The following is a 27,822-nucleotide window of genomic DNA, read 5'->3' as shown; positions in this document are numbered from 1 at the left end:
AAAGCTGTGCAATGTACACACACGTGGTGCATGATCTAGGCATGGGTGTGCATGATCCGTGCACTATGAATTACATGGAAGTCTATGGAGACAGAGGCATATGAGAGTACGAAGGTATTTACAAATGGCAGGGAATGTGTTGTTAACTACACAGGATAAAACAAACCAAAAATAAATATGCTTTAAGTAGCATCATGTGAGAGGTCAAACTAGGGGTTTTTCATGATTCTGAATCCATTGCAAGCATTTACTTTGCAAAAAAAAAAAAAAAAACATTCCTTGGGCTAAAAAAAGGCCTCACAACACTATGGTTTAGTGATGAGTCATCACTTTTCACAGTTTTGTAGGAGCCGCCTTCACCCCAAGGAATGTTTTTCCTGCAAAACAAATGCTTGCAATGGGATTCAGAATCATGAAAAAACCCTAGTTTGACTCCTCACATACTACTTAAAGCATATTTATTTTGGTGTGTTTTATCCTGTAGTTAAGTTAATAGGACCCCAACTTTCAGCAGCTGTCACGGATTCTCCTAGGGAAACTGAATTTCAGTCTTTGTGGGATGTAGACACCTTTACAAACACATTGGTGAAGAATTCTTTTGGTAAGGAATTTATTCCAGGACTTTTTAAGATATCCCCCTATTTCCACTCTAATTTCTCCAAAGGCCCTTGAATATGATTGAAAATGATTAAGGATATTATTACTATTACTTAAGTAAACGTATCAATACTGCAATGTAGCATGCTGATACTCTGTTAGGGCAGTGGTCCTCAACCTTTTCAGGCTGCGACCCCCAAAATAATCATATTTCAACTGGGGACCCCCCTCCCCACCCTGACGAGCTCTAAGAGTTGAGGCATTACATTTTGTATACACGGTTCTATTGTGAAAATAGCAGATCTACATGCTCACAACGCCTCGCACCGCGAGGCGTTGTGAGCATGTAGATCGGCTATTTTCACAATTTCTGCCTCTAATATTTGACAATTTGGCCAATGTTTAATTTGTCATTTTAGAGGTATTAAAAAGTCCTTAAATTGTCACTTTAGAAATGTGCATATACCCTCTATACACTTAGATATTTTTCATTTTGCCCTAGAAATTTATTTTAAGCGTGTGGTGGGGAGATCAGACCACGTCCACTAAGTAGAGTAAGCTTTCAACTGTCCACTGATACCTTTGGTTTGGTGAGGGGCAAAACAGTTTTTGTTATTTTCTAACCTAATGCTATGGACCAGAGCTAGTGGCAACCATACTTTGGTGTGACCGTGGCCTTACAAGTACAAGTCCTGATTTAAAAACGTACTTGAGTAAAAGTACAAAAGTATTGGCATCAAAGTGTACTTAAAGTACCAAAAGTAGAAAAGTACAAAATGTTTGAAAACAGCAGATCTACATGCTTGTTGCAACGCGTTGTGAGCTTGTAGATTGGCTATTTTCAAATAAGGTATAAAATATGGCTAAAGTGGTTAATGTATGTTTTATAATATTACAATGTATACCTGCAAAGTAACTAGTAACTAAAGTTTTCAAATAAATATAGTGGAGTAAAAGTACAATATTGGATGTAGTGGAGAAGAAGTAAGAGTTCTGGAAATTGGAAACACTCAAGTAAAGTACAAATACCTCAAAGTTATTCTTAAGTACAGTACTTAAGTAAATGTACTTAGTTACTTTACAGCCACTGGCTACTACAAATACCACTCAGTATTTATTTGTTGTGGAAGTGGTGTGTGTGCGCGCGCGCGCGGGAAGGCGAGCTTGGATCTCGTCGCAGTAACATCAAAGATAAGACCATGGGCTAGAAATAGACTTGGCGTGGTGCCACCAGAGACGGAAAGCAGCACAGCGCGGCAGTAATCACTTGCAGCGTGCGCATATACATTCAGCGGCTGTAATTCATCAGCTGGATTGTTTAGCGCATTAGCAGACTGTCACCGGAGCCGCGTGTGGTGCTTTTTGTAAAGTCACAAGCTATGTCAAGTATGCGCGTTCTTGTCACACCAAATAATGGGCCCTGGGAACTTTAACTATTGAAAAATGGCAGATATATAAGCTCACAAGTCTTTGAATATTTCAATTTTTTTGAAAAACCTATGTTTCTTTGTCAGTGGTGCTCAAAACTTTTCAAGTGAAGGACCCCCAAAATGATATGTGTTTGGTCACGGACCCCCATCTCAAAATATTTAGTTCCAGGAACCCTCCAGAAGCAAAATTTGAGTTCAAATGTTCGCTTAAAGAGGTGGTGCCATAGTTTTGTACTTTTTCTGTTTTTCATGTGTCTAGGAGGTTGAAAGTACTTCATTAGACCCCCTGGTGTGTGTTTTTTTTTGAGAAATGATGTATTCTCTTAGTATTTGTTTGTTTTCTCTTGGAGGCTGCCACCTTGTGGTGAAAAGTATCAGTTAAAAAACACAGATAGTAAGTGTGTCACAGTATCAACTCCTCCCTAATTACCATTCACCCAACACTGGGGGTTGTGGTTATATCAGCTGGGTCACCACCCACCATGCCATCCATGCATACTTAATGAACTGGGGGTGTGGCCACATACAAACCCAATTTTAACTCTTTCTGTATAGTTTTTTGGAAAAAAATCTTCCCCCTAGTATAATCATAATACCTGATAATCATGTTTTATGGGGGGGGGGGGGGGGGAATCATGGCACCACCTCTTTAAAAAATACATATATTCAAAGATTTGCACACATTTTCACGACCTTAGCAGATAATACATTTTCACGGCCTGACAACCAGGCATACCTAATGAACTGGTGGGTGTGGCCACATAAAAAACATATTTTAACTCTTTCTGTAGACTTTTTTTTGGAAAAAATCTTCCTCCTAGTATAATCATAATACCTCATAATCATGTTTTAGGGGAGAAAAAAATCATGGCACTGCATCTTTTAAAGGTGATACACCATGAAATTTCACTTTTCCTATTTTAAAACCTTTTTTTGGGGTCCCACTAGCACCTTCTATCCTCACAAAGTCCCATTTCTGACCGTTGTGTCTTTCTCTGGTTTTGAGAAGGCAAAGGTTAAAAGTATCCCACGGGTTCTCAAAACAGGCTATCCAGATTTGCTGCCGATTGTGACGTCATCTGCCAATTGTGACGTCATCATCAAACAAAAAAGTTTTCAAAAAAAAATTTTTTTTCAATTAAAAAAAATAAATAAAAAATCTTTTTTTCAAAAAGAATTTGGGGGGGGTGGCGCAGTTCAGGCCAAAGGTGGTACTGCAGCTGAAATGCTCTGAGAGCCATTCAAAAATGAGAGAGGCTCTCTATTCAGGAGTGGTAATTTAGCCAAACCTTTTGAAAAACGTTTTTGGGACATAAACAATATGACATAAATACTTTTTAAATGCATGGTGTATCACCTTTAAGTAAATGTACTTAGTGGCTTTCCACCGCTGTCCGTGGCTGACATTGAATGTGTCTCCTGCTCCTTAGGGACCGGCGTCTACTGTGACACCTCCATCGATGGCATCGGCACCTGCTGGCCCCGGAGCAGCGCCGGGCTGATGGTGTCACGACCCTGTCCTGAGATGTTCTACGGAGTCCGCTACAACACCACCAGTGAGTTACTGCGTCTGCACCGCCACCAGTAAAAACGCAGTGCTGTTCAATGACGGCCCGCAATGACCGTTCTAGGGCCGTAAAGCCCGGATCAGAGTCTACGTTGGAGAGCTATCCACCGCAAATTTGAGGTGGATAGCTTTCCACCTCAAGTCAGAAAATAAGTGCAGGCCATCATAGTCACGGCCCACGGGAAGTCCTTTACCCCGTCTAGACCGGTTCAGGTCGACCAATCAGTGAACGGGGTGTAGAGCCTGTCTGTCTGATAGTAAAAACAGAGAGATGTGTTGGGACTCGCAGTGGAAAGCTCTCCACCGCGAGGAATGATGTAACGTTAAAGTTTCATGACTCAAAAAGACTCGAAAAGACTACCCACCGCGGACCCGACTATGATCCGGGCTTTAGCGTTCCTCAGAAATTTCATTCGAATGTCGGTCATAGGAATATCGAATATATTTGAATATTATTATGACGCCTAAGGGCCTAAGGTCTTGGCCATCTGTCTTGGCCCTATATGGATTCTGTTAACAGGGAATTATCTGGGAATACCCATATATGGACTTTTATTCTATTTTATCCTTTATTAATAGATATCAGACTAGTTACCCACATATGGAGATCCCTGATACCCATATACAGTATATATATACCCATATGGATGCGAGCTGCTGTGAGCTTGTAGATCGGCCACTTTTCTTTTGGCACGCAACACGGTGTGATGACGAAGGGTCACTCCGTGTGTAACAACCGGTTTGTTTTGTGGGCTAACGCTATACAATGGACGTTAATTAAGCGGCGGGGGAAAGTGTTATAGGAGGACGATATGGACCAGAACGTCATAATTTATTCACATTTATTGTCTGACCCGCTTCCATTCACAAACGTGCATTTTGTTTATTCGATAAAGCCTCAAAATCCACCTCCTCCAAGTGGATAAAGGTTTTGGCGGATAATGAAAGTTTATTTGAATTTTGAAGTGTTTGGAAATGCAGCTAGTGAGTACAGTAGAACTCAGGCGCCCCAAATAGCTCTCAAAGAAGCAGTTTTGTAATAGTGCCACATGCCTTGTTGTATTAACATTCTGTCTCACAGCTAATAGTGGTGGCATTACTTTATCAGGGCAAAACACACGCCTCTGATGGTGGCTGACAATGAATCACAGTGGCCGTGACAGGCGTGTGTAAGATATAAACAGGTATGCCGAAATGAAAGAGACGCGGTCTATAAATTCCAATATGAAACGCGATTCAAGTTCTTTTAACCCATTAAGACCATGAAGGCGTCTGTGTCACGTAAGCGCTTCACCCATCATTTCTTTATACTTTAGTTACTAGTTACTTTGTAGACATTATAATATTATAAAACAAACAAACCACTTAAGCCCTATTTTATACCTAGGCTGTTTGAAAATAGCCGATCTACAAGCTCACGTGAGCTTGTAGATCGGCTACTTTCAAACATTTAGTACTTTTACTTTTGGTGCTTTAAGTATATTTTGAGCCAACCTTTTTCGTACTTTTACTCAAATACATTTTGAATTCTGGACACTCACTTGTAACAGAGTATTTCTACACTGCACTATTGATACTTTTACTTAAGTGAAACATGTGTGTACTTTTCTCACCACTGACGGTACAGTAGCGTGCACCATTCTAATACTATGTATATCTTTCTTCGCGCGTGTCGAGAAGCGTTCGTCCGTTTGACTTCACACATGGCAGACGTATTGCCGAGGACTCAAGGAAGTGCACAGTGTTGAGTGGGAAGGTGATTGGATGAGCTTTTCTCGAGAACACTGCCAGCAACCATGCACTTCAGCTCTTCAGGGAGCTTGCTCCAAACAGGCACACTTTCCAAATGGCCAATGCTCTCCAAAATGGGCCAGCTAAGGAAAGGGATAAAACATTTGTGTACTTAACTCTCAAATACCTGGAACGCGCCCGAGTCGCGTTAGATTTTAACCACTTTAACCATCATTTTATGCTTTAACTTTAGAAAAATAGCAGATATACAAGCTCACAGCGCTGCACCGAGTGCCACGCTGCGAGCTTGTAGATCTGCTATTTTTGAAAAATCGTGAAAATGAGTGCAAGTCTTTGAATATCTTTGACCCGACTTCTAAATCCTTCCTCTAAATCATGCTGTTCTCAAACTTTTTCGTGTCAAGGACCTCCAAAATTACAGGTATTTGGCCACGGACCCCCATCTCAAAATATGTTGTTCCAGGGACCACCCAGAAGCAAATATTTGAGTTACAAATGTTCGCTTTTAACACTTATGTTGCAATGATTTTTTCTCTTCAATGTCTCGCGTTGCCATGGTTACCATAGACTTCCATGTAATTGTGCAATTGTGTAAAAAGTGCACACCCATGCCTAGATGATGCACCACGTGTGTAGATGCTGTTCACAGCTTTCAAACAAAAAAATCCGCTTGGAAATCCGTTCAGGCATTCATGATTTATGGGCCATTATGTTTTCTTCAGATGTAAACAAACATGGCTGCCATGTTTGAAAGAATGGGTTGGTATGGGGGTTAAACATGCAATTTCGCGATCGCGATCATGCCTAATACATTTCTGGAGGTCCAAAAAAATGTTTTGAAAAAAAAAAAATTGAAATTTGTTTTCTTTTTTTTTTTTCAAAAACGGCCCAAACTCGGGAAACTCGGGGTTGGCACAGCGTTGGTATCAATACAAACTCGGGAAACTCGGGGTTGGCACCAGATGTGTTAAGTAGATATATTCAAAGACTTGCAAAAAAAGATTATGATTTAAAAAAAATAGCAGATCTACAAGCTCGCAGCGCGGCACTCTACACAATAATCAATAATCCTAGACCTAAATGGGTTAAAAAAAGTCGAAGTAATGCTGCGCTCACAATGGCTGCTACAAATGATATACGGCTATACAGCATATTTGTAACAATGTATCTGTAACCAGCCCAACGTTTTTGTAGCTTTGTGGCTGTTGCAGCGCTCGTAGCAGCTACAAACATCCGATTTGTCTTTGTGTTGCTGACTTCCATTGAAAGATGATGGTAGCCTGTTCCTTTGTATCTGCTCAAAATGCATATTTCTAAGCCGCTCCAACAACTGACAGCGTGTCTGTCTGTCCATATACAGTATCTGTGGGTCTGTCTGTCTGTCCGTCCTATGAGGGCGGCCTCAACAGCTGCAATACCGCTGGGTGACCTGCCTTCAAGTGGTGCTTTTGAGTAGCCTTGAAGCCTCGCTCGCACGCACACACACACGCACGCACACACGCACGCACGCACGCACGCACGCACGCACGCACACACACACACACACACACACACACACACACACACACACACACACACCCACACACACACACACACACACACACACACACACACACACACACACACACAGGAAGGAGGCACCGCCCACTTCACATTAGGTGTGATTTTTCCCCATTCAGTTCACTGAGGACATGTTTTGACCAACATTTTCTTTCGGGCAAATTTATGTTTTCCAAGGCACACCAAAGCCTGCTCTTAACTCATATAGTGCCAATCCCGAGAAGACTCGTGAAAAATACTCGAGTATCACATGGTGCCAATCCCGAGTATACTCGTGAAAAGTAATATATTACTGTAACGGCGGATACATTACCGAGAACAATGGCCGGAGGTCCGGAGACGAAATCCGTCGCTGATTTCGCATCATCACGGCTCCACGAGCACAAAATAGTCCCATCCATAACATTGAGGTGGACGGGGGATCTCATCTTTAATGTCCATTATCTCAAAACTACACTTTAGAAGCTAGGATGGAGGCAGATGCTCGCTTATGTTACACATGTATAAAAGCTCCCGGTCCGCCATTACACAACTCCACGTGGACAACGATCGGTTCCGGCGCAGGACGCGATGACGTCAGACCGGAAGTGTTTGCGCTGTGGACTTCTGGCCTTCAAAATAAGATAACGGGGGTGATGCCAACCTGAGACTGGCATCGTGGACTTTATAATCCGTTAATTTCATGGGCACTAAATGAGTTAAAAGCACACGAACAGACGCATTTCCCAGTAAACAACATGAAATATGATTATCTGCGAATTTTGTTTAAAAACAGAAATTACACAAAAAAACGTAGCATTTAGCTAAAAGTTATTTAGGGTGATTACGGCTATTCCAATTTGCATTATTCCGCAACCCAGTAGATTTCTCCCGTGGCCCAGCAGATCTACAAGCACACAACGCCTCGCACCGCGAGGCGTTGTGTGCTTGTAGATCGGCTGTTTTCACTAGTTTAAATCATTTTTAAAACGATAAATACAAAACGAACGGTTTTGGACATACAAGGTTTCCAACCCGACAACGACGATATATACTGTATAGATTCTTTTTAATAGGTTTTCAAAGTCAATGAAAAACAGGTGCTGACAAGGAGCACTTTTGGTGCTTCACCATTAATTTCTCCGGGGAAGACATAAAAAAATATCTATTTTGTTTGATTTTTTGCTGCTCAGCCAAACAGGCCTCTCTAATCAACACTGGCACGGTTGGTGTCCTGGTGGCTCGGCCAGGTTGTGCACATGCCACATATGGCAGAAACCCACTCATTATCCCATTTAAACCGTTCAGAACGGGTACGCATTTTTGCATCATTATTTTACGCTTTAACTATTGTTGTAGATCTGCTATTTTTGAAAAATCGTGAACATTTGAATTTTGACCCGATTCTATAAGTGTCTTTTGAATCCTTCTAGGGTTTTTTGAAAAACCCTATGTTTCTAACAGTATGTCAGCAATCTGGCCAGCCATCGTCAAAGAAAAGGTCCTTTTCACTTAACTGGAGCTCAGTTAGTCTGTGCTTGAGAGACTGCTATGTCAGTGGTTCTCAAACTTTTTCACGTGAAGGACCCCCAAAATGATATGTATTTGGCCACGGACCCCCATCTCAAAATATTTAGTTCCAGGGACCACCCAGAAGCAAAATTTGAGTTACAAACGTTCGCTTTGAAAATACATATATTCAAAGATTTGCACACATTTTCACAACTTTTTCAAAAATAGCAGATCTACAAGCTTGCAGCGCGAGCTTGTATATCTGCTATTTTTCACTGGTTAAAGCATTCAATAATTCTAGGCCTAAATGGATTAAACCTGGAACGAATCATTACTTTAACCCTTATTTTATGCTTTAACTAGTTATTAAAAAAATAGCAGATATACAAGCTCACAGCACGGCAGCGAGTGCCCTGCGCTTGTAGATCTGCTATTTTTGATAAATCATGAGGATTTGTGCACGTTTGAATATTTTGACCCGAATCTCTTCTAAATCCTTCTAAGGTTTTTGAAAAAACGCACATTTCTTGTCAGTGGTTCTCAAACTTTTTAATGTCAAGGACCCCTAGAATTATACTTATTTGACCGCCGACCACCGAAAATATCTCAAAAATACTATGCATCAGGGAGCCCCCAGAAGCAACCATTTGAGTTGCACAAATGTTCGCTTTAAAAACACACATATTCAAAGATGTGCACACGACTTTTAAAAAATAGCAGATCTACAAGCTCGCAGCGCGGCACTCGGTGCCGCGCTGTGAGCTTGTATATCTGCTATTTGTCAATAGCTGAAGTGTGAAATAACTCCGGGTCCTTAATGCGTTATGTCAGGTGTTTGAATTTGGCTCATGACCCGTAGTGTCACCTGACAGCCCTCCCCTCTCTGTCATTCTTCACCGCGCTCCTCCATTAAACCCCCGAGCAGTAACCTTGAACACCTTTTTTTTTTTTTGAAGATAAAAAATGGAAATCGGTTTCTCGGCTATCAATCAGCTGTCTTTTCCCCTGTCCCGGCTGTCTTTCGTTAGGATCCAAATATCCACGGAACAAAGAGACGAATGTCTCTTTGGTACCTCCTGATGCCCGATCTTTATAAGAAAGATCCATTGTTGTCAGATGTATGATAGCATGCTTTCAGCTTCATCTTTTGACTTTTATACTTATATCCTACATGTCCGTCTGTCCGTCTGTCTGTCTGTGCTATGCCCGGCAGTGGTGGAAAGGAACTAAGTACAGTAGTTCACCCCCAAAATGACTTTTTTTCTATTGATTAGTCACGCCATGGAGACTAGAGTTCAATAATATATATATTTTTTGTCACATTCCAAGACAAAAATGTGATAACAATAAATTTACCCCCATTCGTTCCGGATGGGGACCCGTTTCGAAACGGGTCCCCATCCGTCCCCATCAATGGGGGTAAATTTACTTGAATCAAATTTTTGTCTTAGGAATGTGACAAAAACCAACAAATATTATTGAACTCTAGCCTCCATGGCAATTTTGAGATATTTGTACTTTACTTGAGTATTTCCAATATCCAATGCTTTTACTTCTACCCCATTACCCCATTACCCCCATGCACTTTATGTGCACAACGGAGATTCCGTCGTCGTCATGGTTACAGCCATCGCTATGGTTATATGTTTATAGCCCCCCCAAGCTATGGGATCATCTGCAGTCACAAGGTCGTACTGGTACTCTCTGCTCTGCTCATATAGGGTGCTCATATCCCAGGAGGGGCATGGACCGGTTTATTTAACCCTTATATTTTATACCACTATTTTCTTGTCTTGCTTTATCTTTTTGCTTGTGTCTGAGAGCAATGCAAGTCAAATTCACTGTATGAGAACATACTAAATTACTACATTTATTTTTTATTTAATCTAAATTAAAGTATTTTAAGAATGTGATTGCGCTCAAAAATCTCCTTCCACAATTTATACAGACTGTGAACATCTATGCTTTAATTACGGCATAAGGGAAGCTCTTGTGTAGAATAATTGTGCTCTACTCTATAAGACTGATAACCCTGGCGCCCGCAAACTTGCTGTGGAACTGGGGTCATTTCTTATCTTTGTGCAGATAACGCGGGTTGGGACACCAATTAGTTGTACCGGACCTCTTGGCTGTACGGACCCTATATCATAAAGGCTGCCCACGAGAATCTGTACTACCTGGAGAGTCTTGGCAGAGGCTGCACGCTCGACACAAATGGAAAACCATGACGAATGGAGTTAAACCAACACTCTAAAAGGCTATTTTTATAATGGGATGTAATAACTCTTATATCTATAATGTACTCCCTGTAAATTCAGGGTGTGCGCGTGCGTGCGTGCATGCGCTTGTGCTTTAAACAAAAGTACCGTCCCATAACTCTGCCTGAGTCGACGAATCCTTTGACACCTGGCGATTTGTTTCACCTAAGAGATTAGCATAATCACCCTTATCCCGCGAGAGCCCTCCGGGACCGGCTAAACCCTAATCATCGTAATCCAACATCGGCGTTCAGGGCCTTCAAGAGATCCCAAAAGCTAGAACGAGTAAATGAGATGCATAGATTAAGCTGTATTCGCGGGGATTCAGCGCGCTATCCTGTTAACGCTGCTTCAGAAGAGAATGTGGGGCGTCCCAAATGCAGAGCTCGGCAGAATTTGACTCAGTTCCGTATGTTTCGACACATACTTTATGTTTAATGGGTACATCGTAAGTAAGGGCACGGTCCCACCAAAGTATGGCTGCCAGCCGATAAACCAATAAACTCTTTTTGTGAGCGGCTGACTTGAAACCCAGCATTTTGTCCCAAAGCCTGTGACACACCTGTCACTCCCTGTATACGCCTTCGACTCACCCGATTGGACAGAGGGGGAAAACCGGAGAATTGATCTGGGTATCTGCACATTTCTAAAGTGACAATTTAAGGATGTTAAAGACCTTTTTAGTACCTCTGGTCAAACATCTTTCTACTATAATAGACAGGCCAGCTCCTGGTGTTGTTTAAGCATGTCATTGATAGACTCTCACACCACTGCTTCTACAGATTCCTCCTTTCACACATACATCGCTGCATTTCCCCCCTACATTCCTAGCTGCTTTCCCTGAACGTATTGTACTTGCACGATGTACAATTAAACAAAACAATAATTTAATGCTATGACGCGAATTACATCATAGTACGTCCATTATAAACCTTCCGGCCGAAACACAGACTTACAAATAGTTCCACGCTGCAGTGTACTTACGAGTGTAGTAGGCCTACTGTGTCCCCTGGTGGCAGGAACAGTGTAGTGCAGGCATTACGACACACACACACACACACACAAAATACATGAAGAAACAGTGCTTTTGGTGGGCAACATGGCTTGGAGCAGTTGTGCGTGTGTGCATGTGAGCACGCGAAGCGTGCGATTTCTAGATATGAGCGGCCGCGTCAGCGGCCGCGATTTTCTAGTTGGTCAAATTGTCAAATATTAGAGGCTGAAATTGTGAAAATAGCAGATCTACATGCTCACAACGCCTCGCAATGCGAGGCGTTGCAGTATTGATACGTTTACTCGAGTAAAACATACGAGTACGTTTGGGGGTAGCTCTCAGTGTATTGAGGCTGTATTTCATCATGAACAGAGACTGACATTTTAATGAAAGCCTCTTCCTGGTTCAGAACAGAGTTTGCACATAAATCATTCGTGCTCTCTGGCCGTGTGCTTAACCGATCCAAATCCTTCCTGTGTCCCTGTTCTGGGGCGTGTGTAATAGGCTGACGTTCAGTGAAAATGGCAGATCTGCAAGCTCACAAAGCGCTGTGGCGCTTTGATTGAATATCGTCGTTGTCGGGTGAAAACCTTTTATCTCCAAAACCGTTCGTTTTGCATTTACCATTTAAAAATGTTTCCGATCTACAAGCACACTTGTGTGCTTGTAGATCTGCTGTTTTCACTACTTTTGTGCAACGGCCTTGTATTATGAAGCAGGGCTTTACTTTGCGAAAGAACGTTCACATTTGATACTTGGAGATACAAGGTTTCCACCCGACAACGACAATATTTTATTAGACAAAACTGAAGAACAGCACGAGTGCAGTCAGACATCCTGCCTAAAAGGAGCACCCGGCCCCAAAAAAGGCCCTTGTGGTCTTGTTTCTGTTGGAGGTCCTTGGTATTCAATTCATCGGCATATAAAATAGCAGAAAAAAATAACGTTAGTTTTATATTTATCATTTTGGAAACATTTTAAAATAGTGAAAATAGCCGATACTTGTAGATCAGCTGTTTAGAGTTCTCAACAGGCCTGAAAATTAAGGCCCGGCCCTAACTGGGCCCGAGTGGGCCGGCCCGAAGCCCGGCCCAGCCTTAACAATTATCATCATTTTCAGCCTGTAAACCAGAGAGAGAGAGAGAGAGAGAGAGAGAGAGAGAGAGAGAGAGAAAAAAATGTTGCGGCTGTAAACCATATATAAATGCACACGGCAGCAAAGGACACTTGATTAACCAGAAAGCATATGGAATTAATATCTTACCAGACGAGATGATCGTCTCTATAAGGTAAGGATGTCAACGTATGGTGCTTTTAGGTTGATCATGTTGATGTTGTTGTAATACAATCCTTTTAAGTCCTTGTCAAAATATCCAGGTTGGTTCCGCTTTGAATGGACTTTTCTTGGATTTACAACTTATTACAAACTTGTGAAACTGCCTGCTGCGGTGCTGCCTGTGCCTTTTAATTAACATGCAGTTCAAAACTTTCATCGCGGCCGCTCAACACAGAGCGCTGACTCGCTGCTGGGGCAGAATTTCCGTTTATCCAAAGGTTTCGATTGTGACGTTATCCCAACAACCAGGCTGCTCTATAGCTAGTAGACTATATTTCCGTATGCGTCACCTATTATCCTTGGTCCATTGTTTAGGAACTTAGGCAGGCTTCAGTGCTGCTGTGCAGACAGGCAGACAGAATATGAGCCTGTTCTCTGTTGCTTGAGTGACGGAGCCCGGGGCCCGGCCCGGCCCGGCCCGGCCCGACTAATTATTATCAGTTTTGGGCCCGGCTTTTGGGCCCGGCTTTTGGGCCCGGCTTTTGGGCCGAGAACTCTACAGCTGTTTTCACTAGTCTTATGTGCGATGGTCTTGTGTGATGAAACTTGGAGATACAAGGTTTCTGCCCGGCAGTGACAATAGGGACTTTAAGCTACGCCAGGCGGAGTACGGCTGCTATGACGTAATCACTGTAGCAGTCAAAATCGTTAAGCAAATAGACGTCGGCGACGGGGTCCCACCCCTTTTACTGAACTCTTTGGTTCCCATGGCGACGCGTCTATGCAGCAGCCGTTGTAGACACTACGGCGACGGCAAGCAGGTTTATCTATCGAAAGCTGATCCATTTCCGGTTGCCGTAGCCGTCTGCCGTAGCCGTCTGCCGTAGCCGTCTGCCGTAGCCGTCTGCCGTAGCTGTCGGAGCTTAAATCGCTAATATGTACAATACATACTGTAGTAGGAGGGAGATCTGCTATTTTTGGTAAAGAGATTTTGTGTGAAAGGGGGGGGGGGTAAGGGCCAGGTATAGACCCCACATCAGTGATTAACAACAGATAGGTCTATACATTTTGTGCGACAAAACAGATACGTTTTGTGTTTTAGGAATGAAGCCTGACTCTTATTATAGGCCTGCTGCAGTTCTGACAGACAGTGTACCGTGGCTGTGTTGCAATTAGAGCTCGAACGCGCTGAATTCTGTCGACGCGACCAAACCATGCTACATCTCAAAAAATATGTAAGCGTGAGTGTTCCAGTGCACCTGCTCCGTGTCAGCTAAAACTCTTCAAAGAGTGTTTGACGCACGCATGCTGGATCCGTAGGCCTGAGCAGTTGAAATCTTTTGAAAACCGGTTGTCTCAGCTTTTGCATATACCACAAACACAACCCCTATAATGTTTATTTTTAAGAGACACTATTTTAGGAATCTCCTTAAGCACTTTACAGAGAGAAAAGAGAAACACTATAGTGTGGACAGACAGGTGAAACTGCCGGATGATATTGCTTAGAAAAGAAATACAGTTTAGTAGGATTAAAACATGCCTTCGAAGAAAAACTAACCAAAAGCATTGTGGGGGAAAAGCAAGGCTTGGAAAGGTATGTTTTGAGTGTTGTTTTTTCTTTTTTCTACCAGCTGAGCTCCAGCATATTTATTCTCAGGGAACATTCGGCAAAATGAGTCGATTTACAAGCTCACAGCTAGGGATGGGTATCGTTCACCTTTTAATCGATACGATACCTTTTTCGATACCTGGGAATCGATACGATACCTTTTTCGATATGATTTTTGATACTTTTCATTTATTATTATTATTATAATTATTATTTCCCTTTTTCTATGGGCTATTTTATAGACGTTGGATCATTATCATAATAATAAACATTATAGGCTATTTGCTGCAATTTTCACAGTAACAAGTGTAGCCTACTAAAGCAGTCATTAAACCTTCAGTAGCCCAACTGTTACAGATGCGACCGGCAAGGGGTGCATTCAAAAGTATCGAAACAAGGTATCGTTCGTTTTTACGTGAACCGATACTCGATAGTATCGGTTCAGTGAATCGATACCATTAAAAGTATCGCTGACGATACCCAACCCTACTCACAGCCCGTCCGACAAAAAACCCAGTTCAAGCGACAGTGGCGCGCTGTCTCACGCTGACTTAAGCCACGAGTGAGTCGCTGTGCCGAACGTCGTGGCACAACGTCTCGCAGCGACACATTTCTCCTAAAAAGTCACAATATGCCGGTGGTTCACGTGGTGCCCTTTCAGTCTCCCTCTTTCCTGTCCCTCAAGTTTGTAGTTTCAAATGAATAGAAATTCTTTATATGATTATCTCCGCCAGGCCGGTATGGCCGGGAGTGGGGATTATGTTTTCGCTCCAGTGTGTGTGAGCGTGTGTGTCTTTGTGTTTGTGGGCAGCTAATCTCGGACCGCACTGGACTCCCAATAGGCTAGAGAAGAAACTCCACCCCAAATATTTCAAGTCAGCCTCATGGTGGCTCAACGGGCTGCTTCACATTTTGGCCAATAACTCTTGAACTTTAGGCCGTACAATCCCAAAATATTTCCCCTGTATTCCGTGGATGATGACACGACTCCCCATATAGATCACGCCCATTTCCACCCAACACGATTTTCGCATTTTCTTCAAAACACGCTTTTTGCTACACTCCTATCCACGAGTTTCCTACGCCCCATAGTGCATTGCGCAAACGTTTGCATCGATCTTCCGGCGCCGATTTACAAGCTCTCAACGGGTTGCATCTGCGACGCGACGTGAGCTTGTATGTCTGCTGTTAAACCCGGAAGTTTGGTCCGGATAGTCTCCAGTAAACTCCCGCGGAAACTTGTGGATAGATTTTGTCCAAATCAATTTCACTTACACCCACAAGGGGCAGCAACTCACAACTGACACAATCCCGGGCAGGCAACCTGGCCTGGTGGAGATCTGCGCTTGTCTCTGTCTTTCTATTTTTTATAATTGAGAGTTTAATTCTTTGGTTGACTGCTAATATTTGGACTCCAGTTTCTCTCTAAACCCACTTCTTAGTGCGTTGAGAGTTGATCTTCCCTCTTGACCCACTTTCATACAGCTTATCTCTTAATAATTTCTCTTCTATTAGAACAGCGCCACAAAGTTAGGATGAAAGGGGGAAGATGCTATGACTTATGACGAGCGCTAGACCCAAACCCACGCTGGTGTGCATAAATGGCATGTAAGCCCAAAAGCCCCCGATCTTGACCTACTTGCGCGAGAAACCAAAATGTTGCTACAATGCTACAAATTATCCACACAACATTGGCCACAGCCAAAACAACAGCAGTGACGGGGGACTCTACCCGCCGCCGGGCAAATTATGGCGAACGTTAATTTGGGGAGTAAACAGCCAATTTTGATGAGCTGTAGAAGCTTTTGAAACATGGCTCGTTAGGAAAAAAAGATTTCTGGATGCGGCAGCCAGACAGGGGCATCACAGGGGGGGGGGGGGGGGGGGGGGGAGTGGGACTGAGTTACTAGGGCCCAAGGTGGAAGGGCCTTAATTATTTTATATTTAGCTATTGAAAAATAGCAGATCTTCAAGCTCGTAGCGCTGTACCCGGTGCCACGCTGCAAGCTTGTAGATCTGCTATTCGTGAAAATGTCTTTGAATATATGTATTTTTTAAGCAAATATTTGTAACCAGATTTCGCCTTTGGGGGGTCCCTGGAACGACATATTTTGAGATGGGTGTCCGTGGCCAAATACATATCATTTTGGGGGTCCTTCACATGAAAAGGTTTGAGCACCACTGACATAGAAACATAGAAGGATTTGAAATATTCAAAGACTTGCACAAATATTCACTTTTTTTTCAAAAATAACAGATTGCAGCGCGGCACTTGGTGCCGCACTGTGAACTTGTATATCTGCTATTTTTCAATAGTTAAAGCACAAAATACACATAATAATGTGTTCCCAGTCTAAATGGGTTAAACCCCTTCCCCCCATGAAGAACATTCATGGGGGCCCGCAGTGAATCCTTGTACAAAGGGCCCAGACTTTGGTGCGACGCCCCTGCAACCAGACACTGTGTCTCTCTCTATCTGAACGTTTCCTGGCCCATACCGCAGCCACTGCAAACAGCAGTTCCCTGAATCATAAATAGAGGCGACTGGATTGGATTTTCCAAAATTAGATTGCGACAAATCCTCGACTTAAATCACAACAGCGCCATAGGGGATTGTTTTCTGTATTCCACAAAGTACCGGTAAGTCTTTTAATCAATTCAGGCCTAGAATTGTTTGATGCTTTAACTATTAAAAAATAGCAGATATACAAGCTCACAGCGCGGCACCGAGTGCCGCGCTGCGAGCTTGTAGATCTGCTATTTTTTGAAAAATCACGAAACTTTGTGCAAATCTTTGAACATCTAATTTTTAAAAGTGAACATTTGTAACTCAAAATATTTGCTTCTGGGGGGTCCCTGATACAAAATATTTTGAGACGGGGGTCGGCGTGAAAGTGTTTGAGAACCACTGACATAAACGTGTTTTTCAAAAAACCTTAGAAGGATTAAGAATCAGGTCAAAATTGGGTCAAAATTCAAATGTTCACGATTAAAAAAAAAATAGCAGATCAACAAGCCCTCAGTGAGCTTGTAGATCTGCTATTTTGTAAAGCATGAAATAATAATACGCAATAATGCATATACCCGGTCTAAATGAGTTAATCGAAAACAAGTCTGGCGTGTGCTGGGATGTCACAACCTGCTCCAATTAGCACGGCTGACAGAATCACTGTCCACGATAGCTCTCTCCGCGCTAACACAGAGCCTTGTTCATTATTTAGCCCAAAACGGGGCTTAATGAGGTGGGCAATCAATGCACGCTGGCTATCCTAAATATCTAATGAGGCCCTTCAAAGCTCTGATGAGCTCAGTTATTGCAGCATGTTTCGACACCAGGGACGTGCAGAGAATGTTAGAGAGGCAGGGGCTGACATTTCTAAAAAGGGCCTTTTGGTGAAAATATTGAAAATAGCAGACCTCGCACTGCGACGCGTTGTGAAAAATAAGGAAGTGTAGAATTTCCCTAACCAATCAGAGTGGAGGCGTCGCGCAGAATTTGTTGACGTCATGACGTCAGCAGCGTTCTCTGTGCTGAGCAGAGAGGGGTGGGTGGGAGGAGAACACATGCTATTAGCCGGAGACTCCCGGAGAGATTGGCCGGAGAGACTGTTCGCGTTACACTAGACTATGACACACTAAACTAAGCATAAAAAAGGCAATACTGGAGATGTGGTGTGGATTTCTGGACAGTGAGGACAATTCTTCCAACATAAGATGCTGCATTCAAGTCCAGGAGAGTTTGGACAAGGAAATCCTCTTGAACGCTGCCTTCGGGTATGGCATGGAAAGAGGGCATTTGCATTTCTTTCACCATAGTAAAAACTGCATTCCTGGTCTAGAGAGGGCACTTTTTTTACAGGCGGATATAGAAGGGCAGGGGCTCAAGCCCCCTTTGATGTCTATGTGTGCACTGCACGTGCCTGTTCTACTGTACACTATGCTTTGGGGGCAGTGACAGTGATCTGGGGGACATTGTCCAGACCGTTCAGCCACTGGTTTGTGACAGGTGCTCGTGGCACTGCAACGCCACCCCCCCCCCCCCCCCCCCTTCCTCTGGCTTTGTGACTCATCCGGCCATAACTAACTACCCTTGTTGTTGTATGTCGTGCCACACACCCCCACCCCCAACACCATTACCGTGTTTGCACTGAGCTTCACTTGTCCTTAATGGTTTTCCCAGAGGGCAGCCGGACTGCGTTTGAGCGGGTCCGTGCGCACGCATGCATGCATGCATGCCTGTGCTGGCCTCCGCGTGTGTACAATACAGTATGTACTGTATGTGGGTTTTTCGATGTGCACGTGGCGTCTTTGCAATGCATCTCCGTATGCGCACATACAGGTGTGCACATGGGTGTCTGATTTTGTTTATGTTATCTCTCCGTTTATTTCTCAAGGACACTGCATATTGTATAGTTTTTTTCTCAATCGATTTGGCAAATGCCTCTCAAACTGAGGTCTACAAAGAGTTCACTGTAGATTTTCCACTGAAAAACTACATTTTGATAAACATACATTGCAAACAAAACTCTACATGAAGATCAAATTTCCTTTCAATGACGTCCTCAATTTCCTGCACAACGTACTGTAAGGTCGGTTAGTACAGTGTTTCTCAACCTTTTTTCTGCATGGGCACACTTTTCATGTCCCAAGAATCCATGGGCACACCAACATACTACGGTGGTGTAAATATCGTCACTGTCGGGAAGAAACCTTTATCCAAGTTTCAAATGTGTACGTTTCTTCTTCGCAAAGTAAAGCCCTGCTTCATCATACAAGGCTGTCGCACAACAGTAGTGAAAACAGCAGATAACAAGCACACAACGCCTCGCACCGCGAGGCATTGTGTGCTTGTAGATCGGCTGTTTTCACTAGTTTATGATAAAAATGATAAATACAATACTGGCTTTCAAGCAGTTTCAAGGGGCACACTTGACCCTTCTCAGGGGCACACCAAAGGTCCCCATGCACAGTGGTTGAGAAACACTGGGTTAGTATAACACCCACACAACACAGAGTGTCAACTTTGGTTGTTCCCCCAAATATTTGCATGGCCTACCTCGTGCAGTTTATGTGGATGTAATGCTCTGACCTTTAGAGATCAGATCAGAGGGTGGATGTGATGAATAAAGTAATTGGTCTCAAGAGTAAACATGTTTATCTCTTGAAAAGATTCAGTTAGACGTGTAAGTCTTACTGTATCGCAGATAGACAAACATGAGAGATGTGACATGACACACTTACTCTCAGCATTTAGAATGATTACAAAGGGTAGTATTTCCAAACATTGCAGTGAACAGAGCTCTTTTGCAAATGCCACAAAAAAAACAAAAAAAAAATGCTTGTCTGTTTAAATAGCTGTGTTAACTAGTTTGAGAGCACTGACCTTGGTTTGGAGAATTGCCAAATCAATTGAGAAAAACTGTAATAAAAATGTGATTATTGCCAGAATTAGCCTGGAGGTTAGATCTAATCCCTAGACCCTGGTCAGGTGTAAACCTGTCAGCCTAAAGTCAAGAAATAAATGACAAACTATAAACAAACTATTACTATATAACAGTAATCATTATGTAATGCATGTCAATAAAGACACAAGTAGGTCACAGGCATGGACAGAACAGCTGAGACATTAGACCAGTGGTTCTCAACCTGTGGGTCGGGACCCCCAAATTATTTTGGGGGGTCCCCAGATGATTGTGCAACATTGTATTCTCACTCAACAGTAAACAAACCAACATACGGTTTAAGTGTATAGAGGGTATCTGCACATTTCTAAAGTGACAATTTAAGGACTTTTTAATACCTCTACAATGCCAAATTTAACATTGGCCAAAATGTCAAATATTAGAGGCAGAAATTGTGAAAATAGCCGATCTAAATGCTCACAACGCCTCGCAACGATCTACATGATCTAACCATGTAGATCTGCTATTTTCGCAAAAAAAAAAAAAAAATTGTATAACCGTGTTATACAAAAAGTAATGCCTCAACTCTTGGTGCTCATCAGGGTGGGGGGTCCCCAGTTAAAATATGATTATTTTGGGGGTCACGGCCTGAGGTTGGGAACCACTGCATTAGACAACATCTTGGCAAAACCAGGCGGTGGCAGGTTGGATTAGCAGGGCACAGACGACTGCAGGATTAACACGATATCTTATTCAAGATCTTTACAGATCTCTTGCCATGCTGTGGAAATGGAACCTGTAGAACGAGTCGATGTCATGCACTGTACGGACAGACGCTCTTCCTGAGTGTGAAGGCAGGGGCGTCACAAGGGGGGGAAAAGTGGGACTGAGTTACTAGGGCCCAGGGTGGAGGGGCCCTAATTATTTTATACTTTAGCTATAGAAAAATAGCAGATATACAAACTCATTGCGAGCTTGTAGATCTGCTATTTTTTTACAGTTGTGAAATGTGTGCTAATCTTTGAATACATGTACGTGTTTTTTTAAGCGAACATTTCTAACTGAAATTTTGCTTCTGGTGGGTCCCTGGAACATTTTGGGGGTCCTTCACATGAAAAGGTTTGAGGACCACTGACATAGAAACATAGGTAGGATTTTCAAAAATCCTTTGAAGGATTTGAAATATTCAAAGCCCCCCCTTTTTTGACGATTTTTCAAAAATAGCAGATCTACAAGCTCGCAGCGCGGCACTCGGTGCCGCGCTGTGAGCTTGTATATCTGCTATTTTTCAGCACAAAATAATGGGTAATAATTAAAGCACAAAATAATGGGTAAAAATTCGTTCCCAGTCTAAATGGGTTAATCCTAGTACCCGGGGCCCAGAATTTGGTACGACACCCCTCGAGGCTACGTAAAGAACATTAAACATTAAACATAACTTTAGGCCTATGTCACTTTCTTGGTCCAGCAATTCCAGCTGACAGATTCATCGCACCGGGAGGCAAACTGGAGCCTGAAAACAAAAACACAAGATCGGAACACAACGTGTCTTCTTTTGTTTTCTCTGAACCAGTTATCTGACAAAGGTCACAATCATGAGAACAAATATTTATTCTTCGTGTCCACCCCGGCGCTCAATGACTTCCATGCAGTCCATTGAACTTCTGACTCCAGTTTGCCTCCCAGGTGCGTCTCTAGACATAAATACGTAGATGCCGCATGCACTGGGGCCGCGCGTCAACAACACCGCACCCATATCAAGCTGGGCAGCATGCCATAACGGCACTGCAAGAAATATGCCTGAGTTGTATATACCTGCATGTGTCCGGTATATGCTGCTCGATGCACACCTAGCTCCGAGTCCTGCTAGTCTTAAATGAGTCATTGCCCACCCTACACAAACATAAGCAAGGTCAGGTATGAGCGGCCCGGGCAGACATAAGCAAAGACAGACATATTGCAAAGGATAGATACAGATGTGCCATTTCAAAGCTTTGAAGTCCTGCCATTGGCAAGACAGTAGATTTTCAGGGGATGAAAATTGTTAGAACATTGACTCATTTACTGTCTTTTAAACATCGACGCGTCGTCCTTACCGTTTAACGCAGGGACGTGCGTGCACATCGCGCACCATCTGTGCACGGATCATGTACCAGGCGTACTGTGTAGACCCGATCGCAGCTTTCAAATAAAAAAAATCAGCTTGAAAAAAGACCTTTCCATAGCTGAGCTCTGTCTCCTACTGTTTACACGGAAGCTAACGGTATAGCTGCGCCATGGCCTGCCCTCGACCAGATACGGAAACTGATCAAATCGGATAGTGGGGAAGTGACCGACTGGAAGCACTTCCGGTCAGGCGATTGGACACTGATTACCGATAAAACAGCGATTTTACTTTTTAATGTTTTATAGCGATTAAAGCATATTAAAGTCTCAGGATTATCGGGACCAGCAGAGAGGAACATAGGGATTTTATCGGGATTATCGGGAGAGGCGGTAAATGAGTTAAGAGGGACAAAGGAGTGCATTTATTAACTCATACAGTGCCTATCCCGAACTAGTTCGGGATAATTTGGGCCGTGTTAACGTCCTGAGTGCCTATCCCGAACTAGTTCGGCTTTTAAATTTTATTTATTTTTTGTAAAAAAAAATAAGAAAAAAAATGTAGTTACTTTTTTTTTTGAGCCCCACTATATTCTGTTTACACGGCCCGCGAGAGTGTCGCGCCGCCGATATTTACCATCCACTCCAATGCAATCCAGGATCTTTAGAGCTCATTTTCTCTGTTCCATGCATATCCATGAGGTGTGCAAGGTTTAATCATGGCTAAATCGCCGAAAATAGGGCTTCTAAAATGCTTGGTAGCCAATAGCTAACTTGAAGCTAACTTCCTCCTGTTCCTGTAAATGAACAGAGGAAAGTGTTCATGTGCATCATGGCTGCACAGGGCTTGTGCATGTACCAGTGTATCTTTATGGTGAATTCTTTGGCCACTGGGCGCCCTCTAGTGGTGAAAGCTGGCACTAATAGGGTTAAAGGTGGTGTTATGTAAATGCTGTTCAGATTCAAGGATTGTCAAAAAGTGCCTTTTGTTTTCAGTAAAAAAAATAGAAGAATTAGCAAGGCTAAAGAACGTGGGAAAACAATCATTTCCAGAAACAAATGCAGGAAAAGTACAGGAAATGCTGAGGTTTTGAAACGTAACATCTGTATGAGAACAGGACACCATTCCTAGGGTAAGTCAACAGGGCAGTTTAGCAACACACAGATGAAGGCACCGATACTTAGCAGTCAGTCTGTGGAGCAAAATCTGACCCCGACTAGATTGACATGTATTGACATGATAACGTTGTGTTTTGTCTGCACGTGAATGTTGTGCTCCACTGCACAAATGAAGTTCAGTTGAATTTAATTGAATAACTAACAGCGAATGCAATGAATATTGCGTGCACACAGTGATTAATTGTATGTCCTCTTTTGCAATGCATGCAAGAGATCATCAGTGTTTTCCTTGTGATTCCATGTGCGTGTGTGCATGTGCATGTGTCCTGCATCTGTGCGTGTCCACTTGCAAGCGTGTATGCACACAAGCCAGGCCTAATGTGTGCATCGGTGTTTCTGTATGTCGTCACTGTCGGGCAGAAACCTTGTATCTCCAAGTTTCAAATGTGTAAGTAAAGCCCTGCTTCATCACACAAGGCCGTCGCACAAAGGTAGTGAAAACAGCCGATCTACAAGCACACAACGCCTCGTCATTTTTAAAATGATAAAGACAAAACAAATGGTTTTGGACATACAAGGTTTCCACCCGACAATGACGATATTGATGTCCCTTAAGGCACTAATAAGCTGAAATGGGAAGTAGATTGTTCTCTCCTCTTTGCCTCCTTCTAAAAAGGAGCTATGCAGCTTTTACAAACCCCAGGGACACTTTTGCAGAAATAAACAACCAAGCAGAACAGAATAGCACTGCCCGTGCCCTGCGCACCAAGGTTATTATAGTGTAGGCCTATACTGTATTAGTTTGAGTGTTGGTTTTCATTTTTATTGGTCAGGGCTGACATTCAAAACGATCAGAAAACATATATAGGCCTATACATACTGTATATATATATATATATATATATATACACGTATATATACATTTTTAAAGATTTGTTTTGGGGCTTTTGTTTTATGCCTTTATTGATAGGACAGTAGACTGACAGGAAATGGGCGGACGGCGGAGAGATGGGAAGTGACTCGTGGCAAAGGTCGCCTGGCGGCGGCCAGAAAACATGCTATCCTACATTTGTGTGCAAGTTATAGTGATTACTGGTTTTTGTATTTAAATCTATTAAATTGTCTAGATCAGTGGGTTTCAACCAGTGGTCCCCAGCTAAATGACGGAGAGTTGGTAACAAAATGGACCCTTATAGAGCTTTAAAGATGGGGTGCCATGATTTCTTTTCCCCCTTAACTCTTTCTGTGCCAAATGCCCAAATGGCTCCAAGGTAGCTGTGCCCTGATTTTGTATGTTTTTCTTTGCTATGCAATGAAAAAAAAATGATTTTTTTTAATATAATTTTCCCCCCCACAGAAACAGACACAGTTGTTGTGATTCAGTGGCAAAAATAATTTTGTCAATCAGACAAATGGTTCCAGAGATAGAGCTGTTTGAATGAAAAAAAGTGTCCATCCACTAGAATGGACACACATTTTCTCAATCAGCTAAACGAGGGAGCCAACACACAAACAGAGAAAACCATCTCTCTGATCTCAGGTCATTTTGACATCTTAAAAAAAAAAAAAAAATGAAAAAAAAAAAAAAAATTCTATACAAAAAACACAAAAGACGTCAAAGACGTCATTGGCACTGAGGCCCATTGAAAAAAAGACGTCAAGAGACGTCATTGGCATTTTAAACATGATGATCAGGTATTATGTTTATATGAGGAGAATGTTTCTTTTTTTTCCCTCCAAAAGAGTGTACAGAAACACTAAGTATGCCAGATTATGCCAGATTGCCAGGTGGGTGGTGACCCATCTGAAGTTGCAAAAAGCATATGATGCAAAACGCATCACTGATGATGCAAAATGCATCACTAGTACATGCTGAAATAGTAAAATATCTAAAAACACAGATTGAACACAAAAAATAACTCCGGATTGTGTTGATCGTGTCCCAAACAACAATAAAATAAGATAGGGTTGTCCCAGAGGTAAAGTGGACCTTTAACTCAGTGTTTTTTTTTCACTCACAAAGAAACCAAAAATACACCGGGAAGTCTTTGGGCATTGCACATAGGAGTAAGCGACTCGTTATTGCGCTGAATTATTGTTATATAGTCCTGGAAATTGGGTTAAATGTTCTGGAAAAGTTTTGGAAATTCATTGATAAAAGTGTGTGGGAACCCTGTAAGTGGTTAACAGAATCACCTACAGTAGAGACTTCGGAGACAGCTCAGATCAGCCTCAACCTCTGGGGTAATTCCCCAGCATGTCTTTTTGGATCAAAGTACAGCACACGCTGCGGTTTCACCTTCCGTGCACTTTGCCCGTACAAAGGGAACAGGGTCACTCAGTAACATGCTGCGGAAAAGGGTACACCTGCACACTGTATAATTATATAAATTGGCCCAGTTGAGATTTTTCTCTGTCAACGTTCTACTTTCCATTCCTCCGTTCTCGGGTTGTCTTGTCTTGTCTTCTCCTGTCTTGTTTGGTCTTGTCTTATTCTGTACGGTAGGTAGGTAGGTAGGTAGGTAGGTAGGTAGGTAGGTAGGTAGGTAGGTAGGTAGGTAGGTGGGTAGGTAGGTAGGTTGGTAGGTGGGTGGGTGGGTGGGTAGGTAGGTGGGTGGGTGGGTAGGTAGGTAGGTGGGTGGGTGGGTGGGTGGGTAGGTGGGTGGGTGGGTGGGTAGGTAGGTAGGTAGGTGGGTGGGTGGGTGGGTGGGTAGGTAGGTAGGTTGGTGGGTGGGTGGGTGGGTAGGTAGGTAGGTAGGTGGGTGGGTGGGTAGGTAGGTAGGTGGGTGGGTAGGTAGGTAGGTGGGTGGGTGGGTGGGTGGGTAGGTAGGTAGGTAGGTTGGTAGGGTAGGTAGGTAGGTAGGTAGGTAGGTAGGTAGGTAGGTAGGTAGGTAGTTCGACAGACAGACAGACAGACAGACAGACAGATAAATGGCAAGAAACCACTCCATTCATTTTGAAAAGTCAGAGAAGGTCATTCAAAAAGCAACGATTGCTGATCTACAAGCTCAATGTTCTGCCAATCCACTGGAAATCTTCTGTCTTGCAAATGTCAGGACGTGTAGATAGATAGGTAGATAGATAGATAGATAGATAGATAGATAGATAGATAGATGCTATTTTTGGTCTAAGACATTAATTTTGACCAAAAATTTGACATTTGATTTATAGAGTGAAAAAAGACTATCAAGTAGGTATATTATCGCGTATAATGAATGCGTTGCGACGTGTTGTGAGCTCGTAGATCGGCTATTGTTTGGCAAAGACATTTGATAGAGAGTGAAAAAAAGACTGTATCAAGTATGTACCTTTTACCAATTATAGAGGGTTTAAGTGGTACGGCAAATAAAAGATGAATTGATCCCAGTGCATGACGGAGCACAATATCACGATAAATTAAATCTCCACAATACGGTAATATTTTTTATCATGATAAACGATAATATGGCTTATCGTCCCATCCATCCCTACTAGTCACTGCTAGACTTTGAGCTCCTTTACACATGACTTATAGTAGGGTCTCAAACCAAGGTTCTGTGACCATCCTCTGGCAAGGATGTTTTGATGATTGATTTGACCTCTATGGACGGGAGATTTAGCTCCCAGGTCCCTCGCAAAAATCCCAGGCTTTTTTGCTAGAAGCCGCTAGAGTTGGTGTCCCATTAACTTTACATTACAGGGAAAAAAAGCAAAAAATGTATCTGCTTTAAGTAACATATGAGGGGTCAAATTAGGGGGTTTTCATGATTCTAAATCCATTGCAAACATTTGTTTTGCATAAAAAACATTCATCGGGCTAAAACGGCCCCCACAGAAGTGTGAAAAGTGATGACTCATCACTTTTCATCACTAAACCATAGTCTTGTGGGCCGTTTTTTAGCCCAAGGAATGTTTTTTTGTGCAAAACAGATGCTTCTAATGGATTCAGAATCATGAGACACCCCTAGTTTGACCCCTCATATGTTACTTAAAGCAGATACATTTTTTGCTTTTTTTCCCTGTAATGTAAAGTTAATGGGACACCAACTCTAGCGGCTTCTAGCAAAAAAGCCTGGGATTTTTGCGAGGGACCTGGGAGCTAAATCTTTTATAAAGGGTCCATAGAGGTCAAATCAATCATCAAAACATCCTTGCCAGAGGATGGTCACAGAACCTTGGTTTGAGACCCTACTGTATTAGTCAGTTATCCGTGTTGTATAGGAATGGCACAGCACTGCTTTTGTCCTGTCTTATTTTGTCTGGACTCGCTCTGACCCAGTCCTGTCTCCTCTCGTCTCGTCTGCTAGATTGTCTCCTTGGCCTCCAAACCAGGGAAGCAGAGCAGTACCTTGCACAACTGATTGTCATGAACTGTTTCTATTCATGGAAACATAAGCTGTCAAACAGCCAAAAAAGGCATGCACATCCTGAGCCATGTAGGCTGGGTGCTGGACTAAAGTTAATTAACAATAAAGTCTGAAGAAGAGCCACCAGGCTCGAAACGTCACCTGAGTAAAAACCAAATATTGGGAACATCAAATTTGGTGTGCGGACTGTTTCTATTCATTCCTGTACAGATGCAACATTACCAACTCTGAAAAAATATTGATTTTCAACAATCAACAATGGACAAAAGACAGTAATACTAGTAAAGACCAAATTGTTAAACAAATAAAATATATCGT

The 27,822-nt window shown here is 42.7% G+C and overlaps 1 protein-coding gene across 1 annotated transcript in view; it reads left to right on the top strand.

The window, feature by feature from the left end:
• Nucleotides 1–1,976: 1,976 nt before the first annotated feature.
• Nucleotides 1,977–27,822, top strand: part of crhr1 (corticotropin releasing hormone receptor 1) — a gene marked incomplete at both ends in the record, with an annotated part of 198,324 nt that continues 172,478 nt past the window's right edge. Inside the window, 2 exons of the mRNA XM_080747505.1 lie at nt 1,977–1,983; nt 3,458–3,583. Coding sequence (XP_080603631.1) covers nt 1,977–1,983; nt 3,458–3,583 — 133 coding nt within the window. The remainder of the gene's footprint in view (nt 1,984–3,457; nt 3,584–27,822) is intronic.

Source organism: Nannobrachium achirus, assembly GCF_963921795.1.
Source record: "Nannobrachium achirus genome assembly, chromosome: 18".
NCBI classification, from domain to species: domain Eukaryota; kingdom Metazoa; phylum Chordata; class Actinopteri; order Myctophiformes; family Myctophidae; genus Nannobrachium; species Nannobrachium achirus.
This window is presented reverse-complemented; position numbering and strand designations above follow the sequence as displayed.